The 19,432-nt window shown below is 37.9% G+C and overlaps 1 protein-coding gene across 8 annotated transcripts in view; it reads left to right on the plus strand.

Annotated features, from left to right (window-relative positions):
- Positions 1–17,819: 17,819 nt before the first annotated feature.
- The window catches only part of LOC112049977 (ubinuclein-1), a 34,568-nt gene continuing 32,955 nt past the window's right edge, over positions 17,820–19,432 (plus strand). For 4 of the 8 annotated variants that reach the window (XM_024088056.2, XM_024088053.2, XM_024088058.2 and 1 more), the window contains exon 1: positions 17,821–18,075. In XM_024088056.2, the coding sequence (XP_023943824.2) occupies positions 17,917–18,075 (159 nt within the window). In that variant the 5' untranslated portion in view covers positions 17,821–17,916. Of the gene's footprint in view, positions 18,076–18,770; positions 19,007–19,030; positions 19,212–19,432 lie in introns of those variants that run through there. The other 4 variants (XM_024088054.2, XM_052888843.1, XM_052888841.1 and 1 more) reach the window with 4 other exon arrangements.

Genomic DNA, 19,432 nt, shown 5'->3' on the forward strand with positions numbered 1-19,432 from the left:
TAAACTTAATTACATAAAGTTTTCTTAGCATTTAAGAGCTTTTATTATCCAAGCCGTGATAGCCCAGTGGATTTCTGGAGGGTGTGTGTTCGGGGTATGCACCTCCAACTTTTCAGTTGGGTGCATTTTTAACCGACTTCCAAAAAGGAGGAGGTTCTACGTTCGGCTGTATGTATGTTTTTTTTTTTTTTTTTTTATGTATGTCCAGCGATAATTCTGTCAATTATGGACCGATTTTGAAAATTCTTTTTTTGTTTTGAAGGGTTCACTTCCAGGGTGGTCCCATTTTTTTCATGTCAGGATCTGATGATGGCATCCTGGAGAAATTGAGGGGAACTTTCGAAAGTTGTAGAGACGGTTAGTGCGTTTGTTAGTGTTTCCATAAGGTATTTTAAACCACTACAACTTTATGAAGGTTTGGAGTTGGTCTGATGATGGAGCCGAAACACAGAGGATGGAACTCGTCAACGATTTACAGCAGTCACCTTTTGTTTGGGCTTGATTAATTTGTATTGATGAGTACTTTCCACCTATATGGGTTGTGACTGTATTAAGGGTCTGGTGATGAAGACGAGGGACAGTGAAGAGAACTCCTCGACGGTTCACAGTAGCTACCTCGTGTTTGGACTTGATAAATTTGTATTGATGAGAACTTTCCACCTAGATGGATTGTGACTGTATTAAGGGTCTGGTGATGAAGACGAGGGACAGTGAAGAGAACTCCTCGACGGTTCACAGTAGCTACCTTGTGTTTGGACTTGATAAATTTGTGTTGATGAGAACTTTCCACCTAGATGGATTGTGACTGTATTAAGGGTCTGATGATGAAGACGAGGGACAGTGAAGAGAACTCCTCGACGGTTCACAGTAGCTACCTTGTGTTTGGACTTGATAAATTTGTGTTGATGAGAACTTTCCACCTAGATGGATTGTGACTGTATTAAGGGTCTGATGATGAAGACGAGGGACAGTGAAGAGAACTCCTCGACGGCTCACAGTAGCTACCTTGTGTTTGGACTTGATAATTTTGTATTGATAAGAACTTTCCACTTAGATAGGTTGTGACTGTACACACGCAGTAGGTATGCTAACACTAAAAATAAAAAAATAAAAATTTTAATAAAAAAAATTTAACCGACTTCCAAGTCAAAAAATAACTTTAACTAAAAAGCAAAAAATAACATCCTACCTATGTGCTACCTTCTGATCAGTTTGAAGGCGGTGCCAAGCCAGTGTCGTGTTTTAATTAAAGCTGTTTCTGAAAGAACCACAGAAATTTTGTAGTTAAAACGTGTTTAATTAAAACATCACTGGCACCGCCTTCAAACTGATCAGAAGGTAGCACATAGGTAGGATGTTATTTTTTGCTTTTTAGTTAAAGTTATTTTTTGACTTGGAAGTCGGTTAAATTTTTTTTATTAAAATTTTTAAGAAATTAAATATCACGTGTCTCAAACGGTGAAGCAAAACACCGTGAGAAAACCTGCAATCTGCATACCTGAGGATTTTCTTAATTCTCTACGTGAGTTTTAGCCGTATTTCATAATCATTTAATATTTCATCATCATCATCGTCATTGTCAGCCGATGGACGTCCACTGCTTGACATACAAGTAGATCTCTTGCATTGACTTCAAAATACAACGATCTCGAGCCGCGAGCAACCCGTAAAAAAACTTCACCATCATTAATTGGAGCAAATACAATGAGCCAGTATACCAAAGCAAACAACCAATTACAAATAACAAACCAAACAATAACAGAATAATATTGATTTACAAAGTTCTCGTCCGGCCAGCATCTAGCGGCGGCCTGCAAAAAAAGATGCTCCACCATCATTAAATGGAGAAAAAACAATGAGCCAGTATACTAAAGTGAACATCCAAGTGCAAATAACAAACCAAACAATAACAGAATAATATTGATTTACAAAGGTCTCGACCCGCCAGCATCTAGCGGCGGCCTGCAAAAAAAGATGCTTCACCATCATTAAATGGAGCAAAAACAATAAGCCAGTATACCAAAGTAAACACCCAAGTACAAATAACAAACCAAACAATAACAGAACAATATTGATTTACAAAGGTCTCGTCCCGCCAGCATCTAGCGGCGGCCTGCAAAAAAAGATGCTTCACCATCATTAAATGGAGCAAAAACAATGAACCAGTATACCAAAGCAAACAACCAAGTACAAATAACAAACCAAACAATAACAGAATAATATTGATTTACAAAGGTCTCGTCCCGCCAGCATCTAGCGGCGGCCTGCAAAAAAAGATGCTTCACCATCATTAAATGGAGAAAAAACAATGAGCCAGTATACCAAAGTGAACATCCAAGCACAAATAACAGACCAAACAATAACAGAATAATATTGATTTACAACAGTTCCCGTTTATCGGCCATTGCTCGCCGCAGCACGATGAGAGCATATTGTTACAGCACATTAAGCACATTAAGCCGGCGATGGCTCGAGAACTCGCTTCGTTTCAACCATAAACATAACCGTATGCTGTTCGCCTATTAAATACATTGACATTAGAATTAACATGCGAGAGACCGTTAACAGCATAGAAACTTTACAAGGCAATATCCAATCTGAACGATGAAGACCTGTAGTGTAACCAAGATACACATTTATTTCTTCATACCATAAAAAATATGCAGAAGATCATCGATCTTAGATCGTTAGATGGGCCTTAAAGCGTCGCGGAATTGTCATTGGTTTCGTACATAGAGTACGCCATTACTCGTAACACATTTCTCTTTTTTCTTTCATTTCATTCTTTGGGTAATGACATAAAATTGTGCGTTCTTTAATATGGAGGGGCCCATCTAACGATTTATATCGATGCAGAAGATACTAATCTACATGTAAACCGCATTTAAATCGGCTGTTTATATTAAACCAATAAAGCACAGGTATCCAGCAGTCGGTTATCTGTGAAGGTGGCTGCTAACTGTGGAATTTAATCACGTTAATTGGCTATTAGATGTTAATGGCGCACGGGTCTGAGCGAGTGGCCGCCATTACGAGGAGCTTGACTCGACGCTAGTTACGCCACTCGCATTCGTATCAAACATGCAAACTGCATGTGTTGTAAGTATTAATGCTGTTGAAATTTTAAGGCCGGTTTCACCACCTTCTGCTAACTGTCAGATAGCTTAAACATGGGTTTTGTTTTCTAACTTTATGTCGAACTAGCGGAAGGTGTGTGTGTCTTACATTTATTATATCAAGATCTGTATTTAACAATTTGCAAATAAAGAATTATGAATTATGAATTATGAATTATGTATTATGAATTATGAATTAGTACGGACACTTACCGGACACTGTGGACTCAATAAACACATGTTCAATCTTAAACTCCGGGACACAGATCTGTGCAGACTCTGCCTAGAGGCAGAGGAAACAACTATGCACATCTTATGCAATTGCCCAGCTCTAATACATAAACGCAACCTCCACTTAGGGCATTACACAGTGGACAAAGAGCTGAAACACATCCTAGCCAAGAAACTGCTGCTGTACCTGGCAACCAGTATTGGAGGGGAAATCTAGTCAGTGGCGATCACAAAAGATCAGTAACGGTTAACGTGATACAGGACCTCAAGAAGACCTGCTGAGCCGCGACATCAAGAAGAAGAAGAAGAAGCGGAAGGTGTAAACTTTCATTTCATTCAACCATTTTATAAAGGAAACAAAAATAGAGAAAAGACAGATAAAAACTGTTGAGTTTATTTCTGGCTCTTCTCAGCAGAACTTGCCTTCCATGATGGTATAGTACCACAAACTTATCTGGTCCTGTTAGCCTTATCATATCAGTCTGTTGTCGCATTTTATTATAATGTTTTGCAAAACGGCGTCCGCAGTGACGTTATTTCCAGTTTTGACCACCAGAACAGAAAAAAATATGGCACTAGGCACAACTAGTCTTTATATAGTCACATTTTAAGTTTCAAAAGTGTTTGTAAAGTGAGCAAACTTAAAATAAACTTAAAATTTGCGTCAACATCCCCAATACGCTATCAACCCATATTCGGCTCACTGCTGAGCTCAAGTATCCTCTCAGAATGAGAGGGGTTAGGCCAATAGTCCACCACGCTGGCCCAATGCGGGTTGGCAGACTTTACACAAAGAACTGAGAAAATTCTCTGGTATTGGTGGTTGGACACGTGATATTTAATTTCTTAAAATATCACGTGTCTCAAACGGTGAAGGAAAACGTTCCTAATAAGAACTGTCAAAATATGGAATGCCCTTCCGGCGTCTGTGTTTCCTGACACGTATAATTTGTGCACCTTCAAGGCAAGAATGAATAGGCATCTTCTAGGCAAGTGCGCTTCATCTTAGATCTCATCATTGCTTTCCATCAGGCTTAATTGTGATCAAGCGTAAGCCTATTATACTACATAAAAAAAACGAATTTTAATTTTAATTTATGGATTGCAAAGGTCGTCTAGTAGATTCGTCTATTCACCTCACAGGTGCATATGTATAGGAATACCTATGACATGCGTGACCCGGTTGCATATGGATTTACCTACATAGAATTACGTGCCATATGCTCACTTAGGTGTATACGACATAGTGTTGCAGTGTAGGTTTAATGTTTTTAAACTTAATTCGTGGTTGTTCATTATGAATATTATTTAAACGGGTACATACGACATTAAAAATTTCGTCGTTTTATCGTTGTATGTACCCGTTTAAATAATATTCATAGTATATGGTTTACCCAGCCGCTCCAGCCATGGTAATCGTACATATCAATTTTCCCTCTTCTCCGTAAATTTAAATAAAAATGTTTGGGAATGATGTTTAATTGATTGATATAAGTTTTCGAAAAATAATATAATTTGATTAGTTTTCGAAGCGTTAGCGTTTGTAGAAAAAGATATGTAACATGACTAGAGGTTCAGACCGTAAAATAGATTCCTCTATTGATACGAGTAGGGTTACCAGGCGTACGGATAAAGCCGGACATAGTTACCTGTCCGGCCAAAATTAACGGTGTCCGGCTTGTTCGACTTTTATTAGGCTTTTTACATTTCGCAAACGCAAAAATGTTGATGAATATTTATTTAGAATTTAATATCGCTTTATATGACTGATTCGGTTTAATCATTTCATTAGAATTTAATAAGATTTGTGCTAATAATAATAACTTTAAATAGTTTAAAAACTAAAAAACAACGCTTTTAGCACGCACTAAAAATTACAAATATATATTTTTTCGTATTCCTGACACCAAACCCTTTCATTTGAAATCATATCATGGGGGTGGATTTCAAACAGCCAGTCCGCCATCTTGGGTAGGCCACCATATTGTATTTGTAATGACGTTTCTTAGGTAGTCATGAGAATCATCAGAACTCAGAGCGTGTGCAAAATTTCACCTTAATCGAAAACCGGGTAGTGGGTCAAATTAAGATTCCAAGATTTGTCTTTCCTACATAGTTAGAGTGATTGGGGAAGGCCGCCATATTGGATTTGTAATGATGTTTCTTAACTAGGCATGTATTGGCATCGGAACTCAGAGCGTGTGCAAAATTTCATCCTAATCGAAAACCGGGAAGTGGGTCAAATTAAGATTCCAAGATTTTCTTACATACATACAATTACAAGCGAAGCTAATATAAAGCAAACAAACAGAACTTGTCACGTACAACTTTTTGTCGTATTAATAATGATACACAAAATCAACTATGTAGGGTGTCCAGTCCGGCCTTTTCACCCAAATGTCCGGCCAACCTGGCTAGTCTGTCCGGCTATTAGGTTTAGCCTGGCAACCCTAGATACGAGCAGCTCCCAGGTGCGTAGATGCACGGGTATGACACGCGTGACCCGGTTGCAGCTGGATTTACATAGAATTACGTGCCATAGCACTCAATTGTTTATCGGAAATCCAATACGCTGAGCTATAAAAACGTGCCAGTATTATTCCCGCTCTATTATTCCGCGTGGCTTAGTGGGCTGTTAAATGGAGTATAAGTTACGTGTACCTACACAGGTTTATCTTTGTTTTGTACAGTCTTAGAGTGGAGTCACACGGTGCGGCGCCGAGGATTCAAGACGAACCTAACTTCATTATCAACCCATATTCGGCTCACTGCTAAGCTCGAGTCTCCTCTCAGAATGAAAGGGGTTAGACCAATAGTCCACCACGCTGGCCCAATGCGGATTGGCAGACTTCACACACTCAGAGAATTATGAAAATTCTCTGGTATGCAGGTTTCCTCGCGATGTTTTCCTTCACCGTTTGAGACACGTGATATTTAATTTCTTAAAATACATACCACTGAAAGTTGCATAAAGGTGCATGCCCTGGATCGGATTTGAACCCACGCCCTCCGGAATCGGAGGCAGATAGCCTATCCACTGGGCTATCACGGCTCAACTGGTAGCTTAAGCCCTAAATTCCCCTCCGATCGCGCAGTAAATCGTGAAATGGAATTTTAACAACTCATTTACGGCACACTACCCTACACTTTAGACTAGAAAAAGTCTAATGCCTAGTTATGCACCTTGTGTACGCCACGAGGCAATTGTATTAAAAATCAGCTCCTTTCATACATCGTATTAGATTCACAACAAACAATTGCGAAGGAATTCACGTAATTGTATGTAAATCCAGCCGGGCGCCGGCCAATATGCACCTGCAACTTGCACAGAGCAATGTTTGCGTAGACATTACGGTTTAAGATCTATAGTTTGTTCGTTGATGACACTTCCATGATATGCGGGCGACGGGGGGAAAGACTACACGGGTATAAAATCGTGCGTGCGGGGAAATGAAGTGAATCAGTCGTGGGTTTTTCATTTATCGCTACACGCTTGGACTATTGGGAGTGTTACGAACGAAGTTTCCAAGCTATATATTTCTCAAGAATTAAGTAAAGAAAGTTCGCTTGTTTGAGAAAACATTAATTAGACTAAGTATTAGATCTTTGAGGGTACAACCATTTTGCTTTAATTAGATTTACATGATGTTAATAGGTTACTTAATTACCTATCATAAAAGCGGGTAGTTAGACATTTTGTACGATATTAAAATTTAAAGGCATTAATCGTAATCGAATACACCTTAACTTTGCGAATTGGCGATTATGTGACGATTCCGATGAGTATGCGTTTTTAGTTTCGTGTAAAGAGTACTGGACGACTCTAGTTGATACGCTCTCGATACCTGTTATGTGGAAATATTGTATCATACAAACTACACACGAAAATTCACTGGAGGACGGCACATGGATTGCCTTCCAGCAACTACGTAATCGAAAATATTTGACGTAAAAGAGAGCGACATTGTTTGATTCCGCCGATATATGTCTCTCGTTACTAAATATTAGCATCCTAATTCCTAGGCCTACTGTACGAGGACCGATGGGAGTATTCCCATGGGTCCTAGTACAATAGGCCAGCCTCGTACAATACAATAGGCCTCGTACAGTGCAGGGTCAGTTTAAGCCCAGGAAATGTCCACATGTCCAGTCCAGCGCCACTTCAACCTTTTTATATTTTTAAAAACGTCTGTTACATCAGTGGCTTTTCGGATTTTCTTTAAACTCCACTTGTCCTTTAACTTTATATGCTTCTTTCCATCCCATGCTGGCATACCTTCAGCTTTTGTTGGTGGCTTTTGTCATTCCCCAGGTTTGACATCCATATGTTAGTATTGAGAGGATGCACATTTTGTACTCGTATATTTTGTATTTGGTTGGCATTGGAATGTCTTTGTTTTTCATAATCTCTCTAAGAGAACAGTAACGAGCCCTACTATTGTTCACTCTTCTTTGGAGTTCCTTGTCCACCAGCATGTAACAAACCTTGCATACAACAAATTGTTTTTATTTTAAGCGAGCTCTGAATAAATCTACACTGTGTGCGGATCGTCTCCTCGGAGAACAGCGTCTGATTTTCTACGGAAATTTTTCTTAATAAAAATATCACGTGGGCTTCGATAGCATAGAGCTTAGAGAGAGAGTTTAGACTGTAATCTTCTTTATAGAAAACTTATGCTTTGGTATTGAAAGCTTAAACAAATAGATACCTATTTGTTGATCTTGGGCAAGTTTTGACGGCCTCCGTGGCGCAATGGTATGCGCGGTGGATTTACAAGACGGAGGTCCTGGGTTCGATCCCCGGCTGGGCAGATTGAGATTTTCTTAATTTGTCCAGGTCTGGCTGGTGGGAGGCTTCGGCCGTGGCTAGTTACCACCCTACCGGCAAAGACGTACCGCCAAGCGATTTAGCGTTCCGGTACGATGCCGTGTAGAAACCGGAAGGGGTGTGGATTTCCATCCTCCTCCTAACAAGTTAGCCCGCTTCTATCTTAGACTGCATCATCACTTACCATCAGGTGAGATTGTAGTCAAGGGCTAACTTGTAAAGAATAAAAAAAAAAAAAAAGTTGTAGAGAATATCTGATAATTTGCAAATTTTGATGATGATGAATTCGGGGCAGGGGCCGTATCAGCCGTATCAACGATACGGGGCCCCCGCTACAGGGGCCCCTTACGTGTGAAAATAAAAATTAGCAAAATGTAGGTAATCCACAATCTCTTTTTTAGTCCACCACGCTGGCATACTGCGGATTGGCAGACTTCACACACGCAAAGTATTAAGAAAATTTTCTGGTATGCAGGTTTCCTCACGATGTTTTTCCTTCACCGTTCGAGAGTGTTATTAAATTTCTAAAAATGCACACAATTAAAAAGTTGGAGGGCATGCCCCCGACCGGATTCGAACCCACGCCCTCCGGAATCGGAGGCACAACCACTGGGCTATCACGGCTCTTGGCAAGAATACTGGCTTAATTTCCGCCCTGGACAGCCAGGCTGAGCAAAAAATGAGCTCGCCCTTCGTCGCCAGAATAAAAATAATTATTAATTAATATTACTTATAATCAGAGTTTAATGATATTAGAGTGGATAAAATTAATTAACAAATACAAATAGGCATTGTAAGATAACGTTTAGGAGTCAGTTATTCCAGTACAATTAATCTTGTAATTAGGCCCATTGTTCTTGATTCAACCGCTCCAAGGGTATTTCGTAGAGCAAATTTGTTTAAGATTAGGCAGTTGCTGCGGTTTAAGCTAAATAAGACTTTGACCTACTCTGTAACTTTCGTACTATTGTTCCCCCACCTCTCGGTTACATCAGCGTAGTTTCTATTCCTGTGGGAATACAGGGATATCAACGATTCAAGAATTATCTATATATATCTATATCTTCTATATCTAACTTGTAATCTATACTTATAATAAAAGTGGTCGAATTCTATGCATTTATTCGCAATTTGAGTTTTTTGTAACCACGTTTATGCCACGCTAAAGTCACGCCAGCGCCATCTAGAATCTAATACGAATTCTGTACATTTTGTGCATTCTGTACATTGAAGATATTTTGAAAATTTTTGTTGGGGGGCATTATATAATCGACACTGAAGCCAAAAATATTTATTTCGATTTTTTGTCTGTCTGTCCGTGTTTTTTTTTTGTTATTCGGGCATCACGCTGAAACTACTGAATTAATTCAAATGAAAATTGGCACGGTTTAAGACCATAATACGGAGAGGGTTATAGTATACTTTTTATTACGAAAATAAAATGAGAAGGGGGTGAAATAGGGGTTGAGAGTTTGTATGGAAAGTCCTTCATTTTTAGAGTTACAGTTTAAAAATTTGTACATAAATCATAAAAAAATACGAAATATAATTTAATTTTAAAATTCTTAAAATCCAATCCCTAATGTGGTGAAATAGGGCTTGAAAGTTTATATTGATTTCCACGCGGACGAAGTCGCGGGCGTTCGCTAGTCGTAAATATTAATGTTGAGCGTCTCAACAAAATGAAGCTACTCACGGAAAATTAACTTTATAGTCCCTAATCAATTGTAAAAATGCTCCACGGATCCTGGACTATGAGAGTCTCTCTTATTAGGCTCAGTTGATCGTCGCGCTAGACATATCATTGGTGATGAATCTCTGACTGGAAAGAATCTGCAAAGTCTTCAACACCGACGTAACGTTGCCTGTCTTTCGGTTTTTCACCGAATATATTTTGGAGTGTTCACAGAATCTTTTCAATCTAGTCCCTCCATCCCCATTCTACCACAGAACAGCGAGACACCGTGCAAATTGGCATCCTTTTGTTGTCGATGTCCAGTCGACTCGCACAAAACGTTTCGCATCGACGTTTCTAATAAGAACAGTGAAGATGTGGAATTTCCTTCCGGCTTCTGTGTTGCCTAACACTTATGATTTGTGTACCTTCAAGACAAGAGTGAATAGGCATTTTCTAGGCAAGCCCGCTCCAACCTAGACCTCATTAATGCTTTCTTGACTTGCACAAGTCTGTCTATACTAATATTATAAAGCTGAAGACTTTGTTTGTTTGTTTGATTAAACGCGCTAATCTCAGGTCCGATTTGAGAAATTCTTTCTGAGCTAGATAGTCCATTTATCGAGGAAGGCTATAGGCTATATATTATCCCTGTATTCCTACGGGAACGGGAACCACGCGGGTAAAACCGCGCGGTGTCAGCTAGTTAAGAATAATAAAAAAAAGAGTTGTGACGTGTTAACTACTTAGACGGTGAGTGATCAGCCTAAGCTCAATCAAACGAAACACCAAAGTGTTTATAGCAACCAGAACGCTCACGGGGCAGGTGGATAAATAAAATATTGGTGCCCCTCCACGAGCGGGTAGATTGAACGGGATATCAAATGCAAATACACCATCGATGTGTCACTGATGTGTGAACGAATGGATATGGCATAGATGTGTTTTTTTGACACCTCACTAGTGGCCCGGGAACCCTGATAGCTCCAGTGGATATGACCTTAGTCTTCGATTCGGAGGGCATAGGTTTGATTCCGGTCCGGGGCATGCACCTCCAACAACGACTACCTATAATATTAGTTAAGATTGCGATTGCTATGTATAGGTATACATATACCTCACCGGCGATTAAATGAGTTAGTATAGTATAGTAATTCGGATATCTCACAAACAGAGTTCCCCCTCCGAAAAATGAAAAAAAAAGGTATACTTACTAATTAATTATACTAGCGGACGCCCACAGTTTTTCCCGTGTAATTCCCGTTCCAACGACAATACGAAAATAAAGTTTAACCTATCTTCATCATCATCATCATTATCAGCCGATGGACGTCCACTGCTGGACATAGGCCTCTTGCATATACTTGCATCGCGGTCTCGAGCCGTCTACTTGTCGTATTTTCGTTTTTGTGATCATCTAATAAAGTTTTTTCTACGAAATTACCTTGACTACTCCATTTTACATCAAGTGGCAATGATTTTCTGTTTTAACAATCGTCTGACATGAATTTCTCAACAAAATACCTATTAGTATTTGTTATATTAACATTACTACCTTCTACTACCACTACTAGACTACGGCTTTACGTAAAATAACGATTATTGTGTCATTTCGTTGAGAACACAATTAGATGCAAAAACAAAAATACAATGACAAACGATGTAGTGACTGATTACTTGAATGGTACACCGAGTTACATATTAACCCTGCATCGGATCCGTAAGTCATCACTAATAAACTATTTTACTCGCTGATAATGTATTCTATTGGTATAACTTTCGCAATTCAACGCGGGAATGCTGCCCGTTTGATGGGCACCCTACCAAGGGCGGCAAATTTTGATAAGTATTTTTAGATATTAGTTTTAATTTTAATTTATTTTAATTTGATAGTTGTAGATATTTCCTTTTATTTTATTTTTATAATAAGTTTAGCCTATTTAAATATTATTGTCTTAGCTAATATAAATAATTCTATTGGTTGACGAATTTTCAAAATCGGTTTAGTTTTACCTAGAACATTTCGCTATTACTCAACTAAGCTTATAGTGAGTCATTGTTCCTATGTCCCTCCCTTCGTTGATCCTAAGTGATTGCGAAGTGGCGCTTGGTAGAAGAAAGGGTAAAATTTCAGTCACGATCTGAACGGGGTTCTCATAAATATTGTAATCGTTCGCAAGTGTATCCGAAGCCCGTGATGAAATTTATTTAAATGGGGGGGGGGGAGATATATTGAGTTGGCCGTAAATGAGTTGTTAAAATTCCATTTCGCGATTTACTGCGCGCTTGGAGGGGAATTTTGGGTTTAAGCAACCGATTTTCAAGAAATTCTTGTACATTAGCATACGCACTGCGGTTTCAAACGCGTAGTTCACGTTTCTTTTGAAATACGGGGATAAAATAGCTTATGATACCTACTCACAAATATCGTGACTTTCTATTGATAAAAAAAAACAAAATAAGTTATGTAGATTCAGAGATTATCTATATTAGTTAGGGTAGGTCTGGGTCGAGGATGTGCATTCCCTTTTCAGCGGACTACAGACCTTCTTACCGGTACAATGCAATGCTTGACGACAAGGTACCTACTTCGACGGACTTTTCTTTTATACTTTGACATTTTGCAACTAAGAAATACCAGTGAGAAAAATCACTTCGTGAAAATCGTCTTCTAAAGCGTGATATCCTCATTCTCATTTGAAGTCGTCTCGCCGAGGGCCGAGGGTGGTTAAATTTCATTTTTTCTAATGAATAATATTCTCGAAGTGCCGCCGTATATCTCAAGATCCCTAAAATAATGTCCGCATTGTGCCTCGTTTGAATCCGATATTGATAAAGAATACTTGACTACGAGTAAGTTATTTATGTATGTAAGTTTTGAGTCAGTAATAACCCAGTGGATATGACCTCTGCCTTCGATTCCGGAGAGCGTAGTTTCGAATGCGGTCCGGGGCATGCATCTTCAACTTATCAGTTATGTGTATTTTAAGAAATTAAATATCGCATGTCTCAAACGGTGAAGAAAAAACATTGTGAAGAAACCTGCATACATGAGAATTTTCTTAATTCTCTACGTGAGTGAAGTCTGCCAATCCGCATTGGGCCAGCGTGGTGGACTATTGGCCTAACCCCTCTCATTATGAGAGGAGGCTCAGGCTCAGCAGTGAGCCAAATATGGGTTGATAATGATGAAGTGCCATCTTACGCTCATCCAGTAGGTATGTTTTTAGGTACTCGCAGAGGTTTTTGAGCCAGGAGGTAAGTCGTCTTTGATGCGTATCACGACATGTCTCGTGAAGAAAAAGACATCGTCGACTAATAGCGGCCGGCTATCTTTCGTCCTATAAAAGATAGCCGGTTGCTATAACAGTTGCAGGAGCTACCAGATCCGATACTTATCCTATTATCGTAAACTGAGCCGACTTGAAATAAATGAATTTTGAATTTGAATTTTGAATATCCTGACGCTTGATGAGACGCAGATATTGAAGGTTTCTACATTTAATTTCATTTAGAACTTTCAGCTTCTTGACCAGACTCTACAGTAGGTTGCTACGGTGGTTATGGGGTCATAGCAATAATCATAATCAATCAACTATTAAGACTTATTCTGATAAACTGAAAACTAAGAAAGAAAACTAACCATCTTATATACTGAAATCCCATTCCAAATCCGATCACTAGTCGTTAACATAATAAATAAACATACATATTACATACATACGTCAATGTGATATTTGTCTTAAATACTCCAGTGTAGGGAACGTATCTGCCACAGTAGGTATCGAGCAAGATACTACTTGTTCAAGTATACTGGAAGACATCAAATGGGTCTAAAGTCAGACTAATGTCCCTTATCTTAATAGGAATCTCGGCTTCATAATGTCCAGCCCATCAACGTTTTTCCGAAAAACCCCCTACGAACACCAACCCCCTGACGACCGACCCCTTAACCCCCTGCTGATAGTGTCGCTTTTTTAATAACCACACTCCGTTAAATCTGAATTGACTCAGTAATTACTGGAGAGTTCAGTTTCTTTCATTCAATGGTTTTGAAGCAAAGAAGAGACACTACTTTATCTATACTTATAATAAATCTGTAGAGAGGTCAATTCTGTACATGAAATATATTTCCAAAATAACTATCAGGGGGTGATTAGTGATCGATACTGATGCCAAAAATGCAATCAGTAAAATTTTTGTCTGTCTGTCTGTCAGTATGTTCTTTATAGAAACAAAAACTACTGGACGGATTTTAACGAAACTTGGCACAATTATTTAACATACTCCTGGGCAGGTTATGCTGGTATTCATTACGCTATTATGGTTTTCATTACGCTACGATCAATAGGAGCAGAGCAGTGAAGAGAAATGTTGAGAAAACGGGAGAAGTTACTCAAGTTTTTAAGCTTCCGTCGCGTGTACAGCCTTAATGGTTAAAGCTACATAGAAATCATGTATGACGGAAATGTTCTCCTTAAAATCATCTATAAAAACACAACAGCATATATATGTCTATCTTTAATGGTTCACTCACAATAACACGTGTAACTCCCGATAGCTTAGCAGTTCGGAGCTTTCTAATTATATTTGTCTACTCTTATGTAAACATAAGAGTAGACAAATATAATCTAACACTCATCACTCATCCCTAATAAGAAAGTTAACATTATTACCTATTCAATAAAAAAAGAATCATAAAAATCGGTAAAGAAACACCAAAGTTATACATGAAATACGCTAAGCCATCGCGCGTGAATACTAATTCATGCTTTAAGGACTTAAGGATTATTTTTGTGTAACGGTTGCCGCGCTCGACGCGACTCGCGGTGGGAGGAATAAATAAAGAAGTGCAGCCTTAATGAGTAGGGTAGGGGTAGGGTTGGGATAGAGTAGGGTAGGGTAGAGGTAGAGGTAGGCTAGGGTAGGGTAGGATAGGGGTAGTTGAAAGTTTACAACGACTTTCACGCGGACGAAGTCGCGGGCGTCCGCTAGTACAGAGTAATACTTCAGCTTCATTTCACAAATAATTTTGGAGTAAAGAGTGTAGGATGTGTGGAAGATAGTGAAATACATAAACATATATTTTACTTACTATGTCCCGCGGTTAGAATCGAGTAGGTACCTAAATCGCATAAAAATAACGGGATACAAAGTAAAAGGATATACGGGGTGGCCGGGGAGTTGACGTTCAAAGCTAAAATTTGGATGCCTTGTAACATCTTTCACTTAACTAACTTCAATGATAACCGTGCATACCATGTGATCATGTGACCAGTGGACTGTCTGTAATAAAATAACTCATGAACGGTTAAATAATTGCACGCACCTAAATCTCATTAGTTAAATTGTCTAAATCTACTAATAAAATACAAATGCAATCAAATAATTTGTTTTTTTTTTAGAATTTAAACTATCATGAGTGTTATTCATATTAATAAAAACTAACGTGATATTATTGTCGTCGGTCGGTGTATGCCCGACTAGTTTCGAACCCATACGGGGCCCTTAGTCATTAGCTGGTTCTTCCATCGCGGCACGATACAACCTGCGAAGCGGCTGCTTGCATCGCGCGCTGGGAGAGGGGTTGAGTGGTAAGGAGTAAAGGTTTCGTTACACTCTCCGACGGTTCAATAATGTCATCTTCATTAGACTCGTCTTCTTGTAAGTAAACCAAACTAACGCTATCTTGTTCCAAGTTTGTTGTATGTGACAATGAAAGAAATTGTTTGTTTGTTTCCATTCCAAATTTCAGCCAAATCACTTCAGTAGTAGCGGCGTTAAAGAGTAACAAACATCTAAACAAACATACATCCAAACTTCGATACAAACTTGAAACTTTCGCGCATCCTAATCCTACTAATATTATATTAGTAGGATTAGGATGTTAAATAAAAATTTTAATAAAAAAAATTCAACCGACTTCCAACTCAAAAAATAACTTTAACTAAAAAGCAAAAAATAACATCCTACCTATGTGCTACCTTCTGATCAGTTTGAAGGCGGTGCCAAGCCAGTGATGTTTTAATTAAATACGTTGATTATTTTTTGAGTTGGAAGTCGGTTGAATTTTTTTTATTAAAATTTTTATTTTTTTATTTTTAGTGTTAGCATACCCACTGCGTGTGTACAGTCACAACCTATCTAAGTGGAAAGTTCTTATCAATACAAAATTATCAAGTCCAAACACAAGGTAGCTACTGTGAGCCGTCGAGGAGTTCTCTTCACTGTGCTTCGTCTTCATCACCAGACCCTTAATACAGTCGCAATCCATCTAGGTGGAAAGTTCTCATCAATACAAATTTATCAAGTCCAAACACAAGGTAGCTACTGTGAGCCGTCGAGGAGTTCTCTTCATTGTGCTTCGTCTTCATCACCAGACCCTTAATACAGTCGCAATCCATCTAGGTGGAAAGTTCTCATCAATACAAATTTATCAAGTCCAAACACAAGGTATCTACTGTGAACCGTCGAGGAGTTCTCTTCACTGTCCCTCGTCTTCATCACCAGACCCTTACAGTCACAACCCATATAGGTCACAACCCATATAGGTGGAAAGTACTCATCAATACAAATTAATCAAGCCCAAACAAAAGGTGACTGCTGTAAATCCTTGACGAGTTCCACCGTCTGTGTTTCGGCTCCATCATCAGACCAACTCCAAACCTTCATAAAGTTGTGGTGGTCCCTACAACTTTCGAAAGTTCCCCTCAATATCTCCAGGATGCCATCATCAGATCCTGACATAAAATAAATGGGACCACCCTGGAAGTAAACCCTACAAAACAAAAAAAGAATTTTCAAAATCGGTCTATAATTGACGGAATTATCGCTGGACATACATAAAAAAAAAAAAAAAAAAAAAAAAAAAAAAAAAAAAAAAAAAAACATACAGCCGAACGTAGAACCTCCTCCTTTTTGGAAGTCGGTTAAAAATAAGTAAATGTTGCGAGATGCCTCAAAAACTCCTGATCAAGACATAGGTATAAGTAATACCTACCTAGTTTTTAAATAATGGTTATTAATAGTTTTAGATTTTACGGTTAATATACCTATTACGGATAGGTAGGTATAGACTATTTTTTAGAGGTAAAATTTGTAATATTTTAGAAAATTCTTTATATAATACCGATTTAGAAAATTCTTTTACCACTACAAAGTCACGTTATTTGTGAGTGGCAGAGGCTATATTTTATCCCCGCATTCCAACGGGAACGCGGCTACGCGGGTGAAACCGCAGGGCTAGTATTGAATGCAGACAAAATAATAAATATACAAGAAATCAAGAATACACTAGCATAAATACATTAGTAGGATATGCTATTTTAAACTTAATTAATGTATAAATAAGGACTAAAATTAAGTGTTGGAAATCTACAAACGGTCAACTGATGAAAATATTTTTGTAGGCATCGTTCAAACAAATAATTTTAGTATTTGTTTATTATTCAGTCAAATAAAATGGCAGTTTTTTTTTAAATTACGTGCATAGTATTTTAAAAGTAAAATAGTAAATAAATATATCCAAGTAAAAATAATAAAATAAATAAATGCCGATAAAGCAGTATTCTAAGCAAACTTCTAATTTGACTAATTTACAAAAGCGACATCTACAGTATAATCTCAAAACGAAGTTGTAATATTAGAAGCTTTCGAGTTGAGTCGAGCTTTCAAACTTAGCTGTTATCACAGCTGTTCACTGTCAATAAGATGTTAATACAATTAAATTTGTAAAGCAGAAGTATGAGCTCATAATTTTAAATAGTTAAAAGAATCAGAGTACTTTTATTTTACCATTTTATTTGTAGAAAATATGACTAAATTAGGTAGAATGCTTATAAAAATTGTAAGCTTACAGTGACATCTATCTTTGAATAAAGTAAAATATAGCGACATCTAACAAACTGCAACGCAAACAAATAGTAGTAGTTCTCATTTATTCCGTGGCGCTCACAACCCAAACAATGAATTCCATTCCAACATGGAGGCAATGTGCTAAACAGTTTGAAAATGCAGGCCGTGTCATGCTTTGAAAAAAATCATTTTATACTTGAATTTGGTGGAAAATGTCGGACCCTAAACGTGCTACTCTTATAACAGTGGGTGCTCCAAAAAGTGCAAAGAATAATGTGAATAAAACAGTGAGATTAACTGTAAATTTAGACGAAAGCAACGAAAGTAAATATCCAGAGCTGAATTACAAGGCACTGCTCATAACAACAGCGGTAAGTTATAACAGAAAATCATAGTAATTTACGCAACCATACTGGTTTTTCAGCTCGTTGCATTGTAAGGAATCATGTGAAAAATTTTGAGATTGACACCTCACTCGGTTTGGCGGTTACAGATGATTGTAAACTCAGGTCCATCAGATCGGTTTAGGATATTTTTTGCTTACGTTTCACAGGTTTGCATTAGGTTTTGTTAGTCGATTTTACGTCCACGGGCTTCACAAGAAGCCCAGATATCGCCCGCCATGTTTGCAACAATCTAAGAAGAAAATTACGAGTCTAGGACATCTCGTTACCGAGGCAATGTTTTGGTCGGTATCCTCTACTTATTATCTATTTTTTGAGCCAAAACGATTAAGTTATTATTTTATAACATCTATAAATATGTTTCTGATTAAATACTGATGACACCTATATGATAGAATGATCGCAAATCAAGCGAAAGTAGCAGACTTTGATGACCTAGGTTAACCCGCTTATAACGTTGTTGTTTCCGGCAAAGGGTTATTTTTAGGTTACTTTCTAATTAAAGTATTATTAAATAATATTTTAAATCGTACTCCTATGACATATGCAAGGTATTTTATATACCTACGCGAAGTAAATAAATTATCGACAGAGATAGCGTACAGATGTGTACGTGACGTATTTATTTACGTGTGTGCACGAAGTTCGAACTTTTGCATAGTTTTTGTGATTATTTTCGCAATATTTGTAATATCGCAGTGCAATTGACTTGGGTTGGGTGGCTTGCATTATGCATTTTATTGTATGTGTGTTTGTTTTGAAACTTGATTTGCAATGTTGCCAAATGAAATGCAAGATTCGCGGCATTTGGCCTACACAGTTTTGCTCTGGCGCGGCGGTGTAGCATTTTTTGAATAGGAAGAAAGACATTTTAGCACGAATCGATAGCTCTCGGGAGGTAAATGGTGTTTAGGTTATGTTATATATTACGTGCGCGTGTTATATACTTCGAAGTGGTGTTTGTATGTGTGCGATTAGTGATGAATTTGTGATTGCTTTGTCTGTATTAGTGTGTGTTTTAGTGATGTATTGTTTTTGGTTATCTTTAGAAGTGTTTTGAAGCAACGATTCTGGTGCAGCGGGTTATTATGGTTCACTTGCGCGTAAGTTTTTTATGTCATTTCCTTTGATAGCGGACTTTTTTAATTGCATTTTTTTCGTTTGTGTTGTACTTTTGATTATCAAGCAGTTTAAAATTAATTTTTTTTTTGTTTACCCGCGATAATTATACTTATAACTAAATACTTGCATACATTTCCTTTTTTTATTGGTTTTTTTTTTTTTTTAACTGACTTTGAAATAGAGAATATTCAGCTGTTATTAT

Source organism: Bicyclus anynana, chromosome 23 (assembly GCF_947172395.1).
Source record: "Bicyclus anynana chromosome 23, ilBicAnyn1.1, whole genome shotgun sequence".
Lineage (NCBI taxonomy): Eukaryota > Metazoa > Arthropoda > Insecta > Lepidoptera > Nymphalidae > Bicyclus > Bicyclus anynana.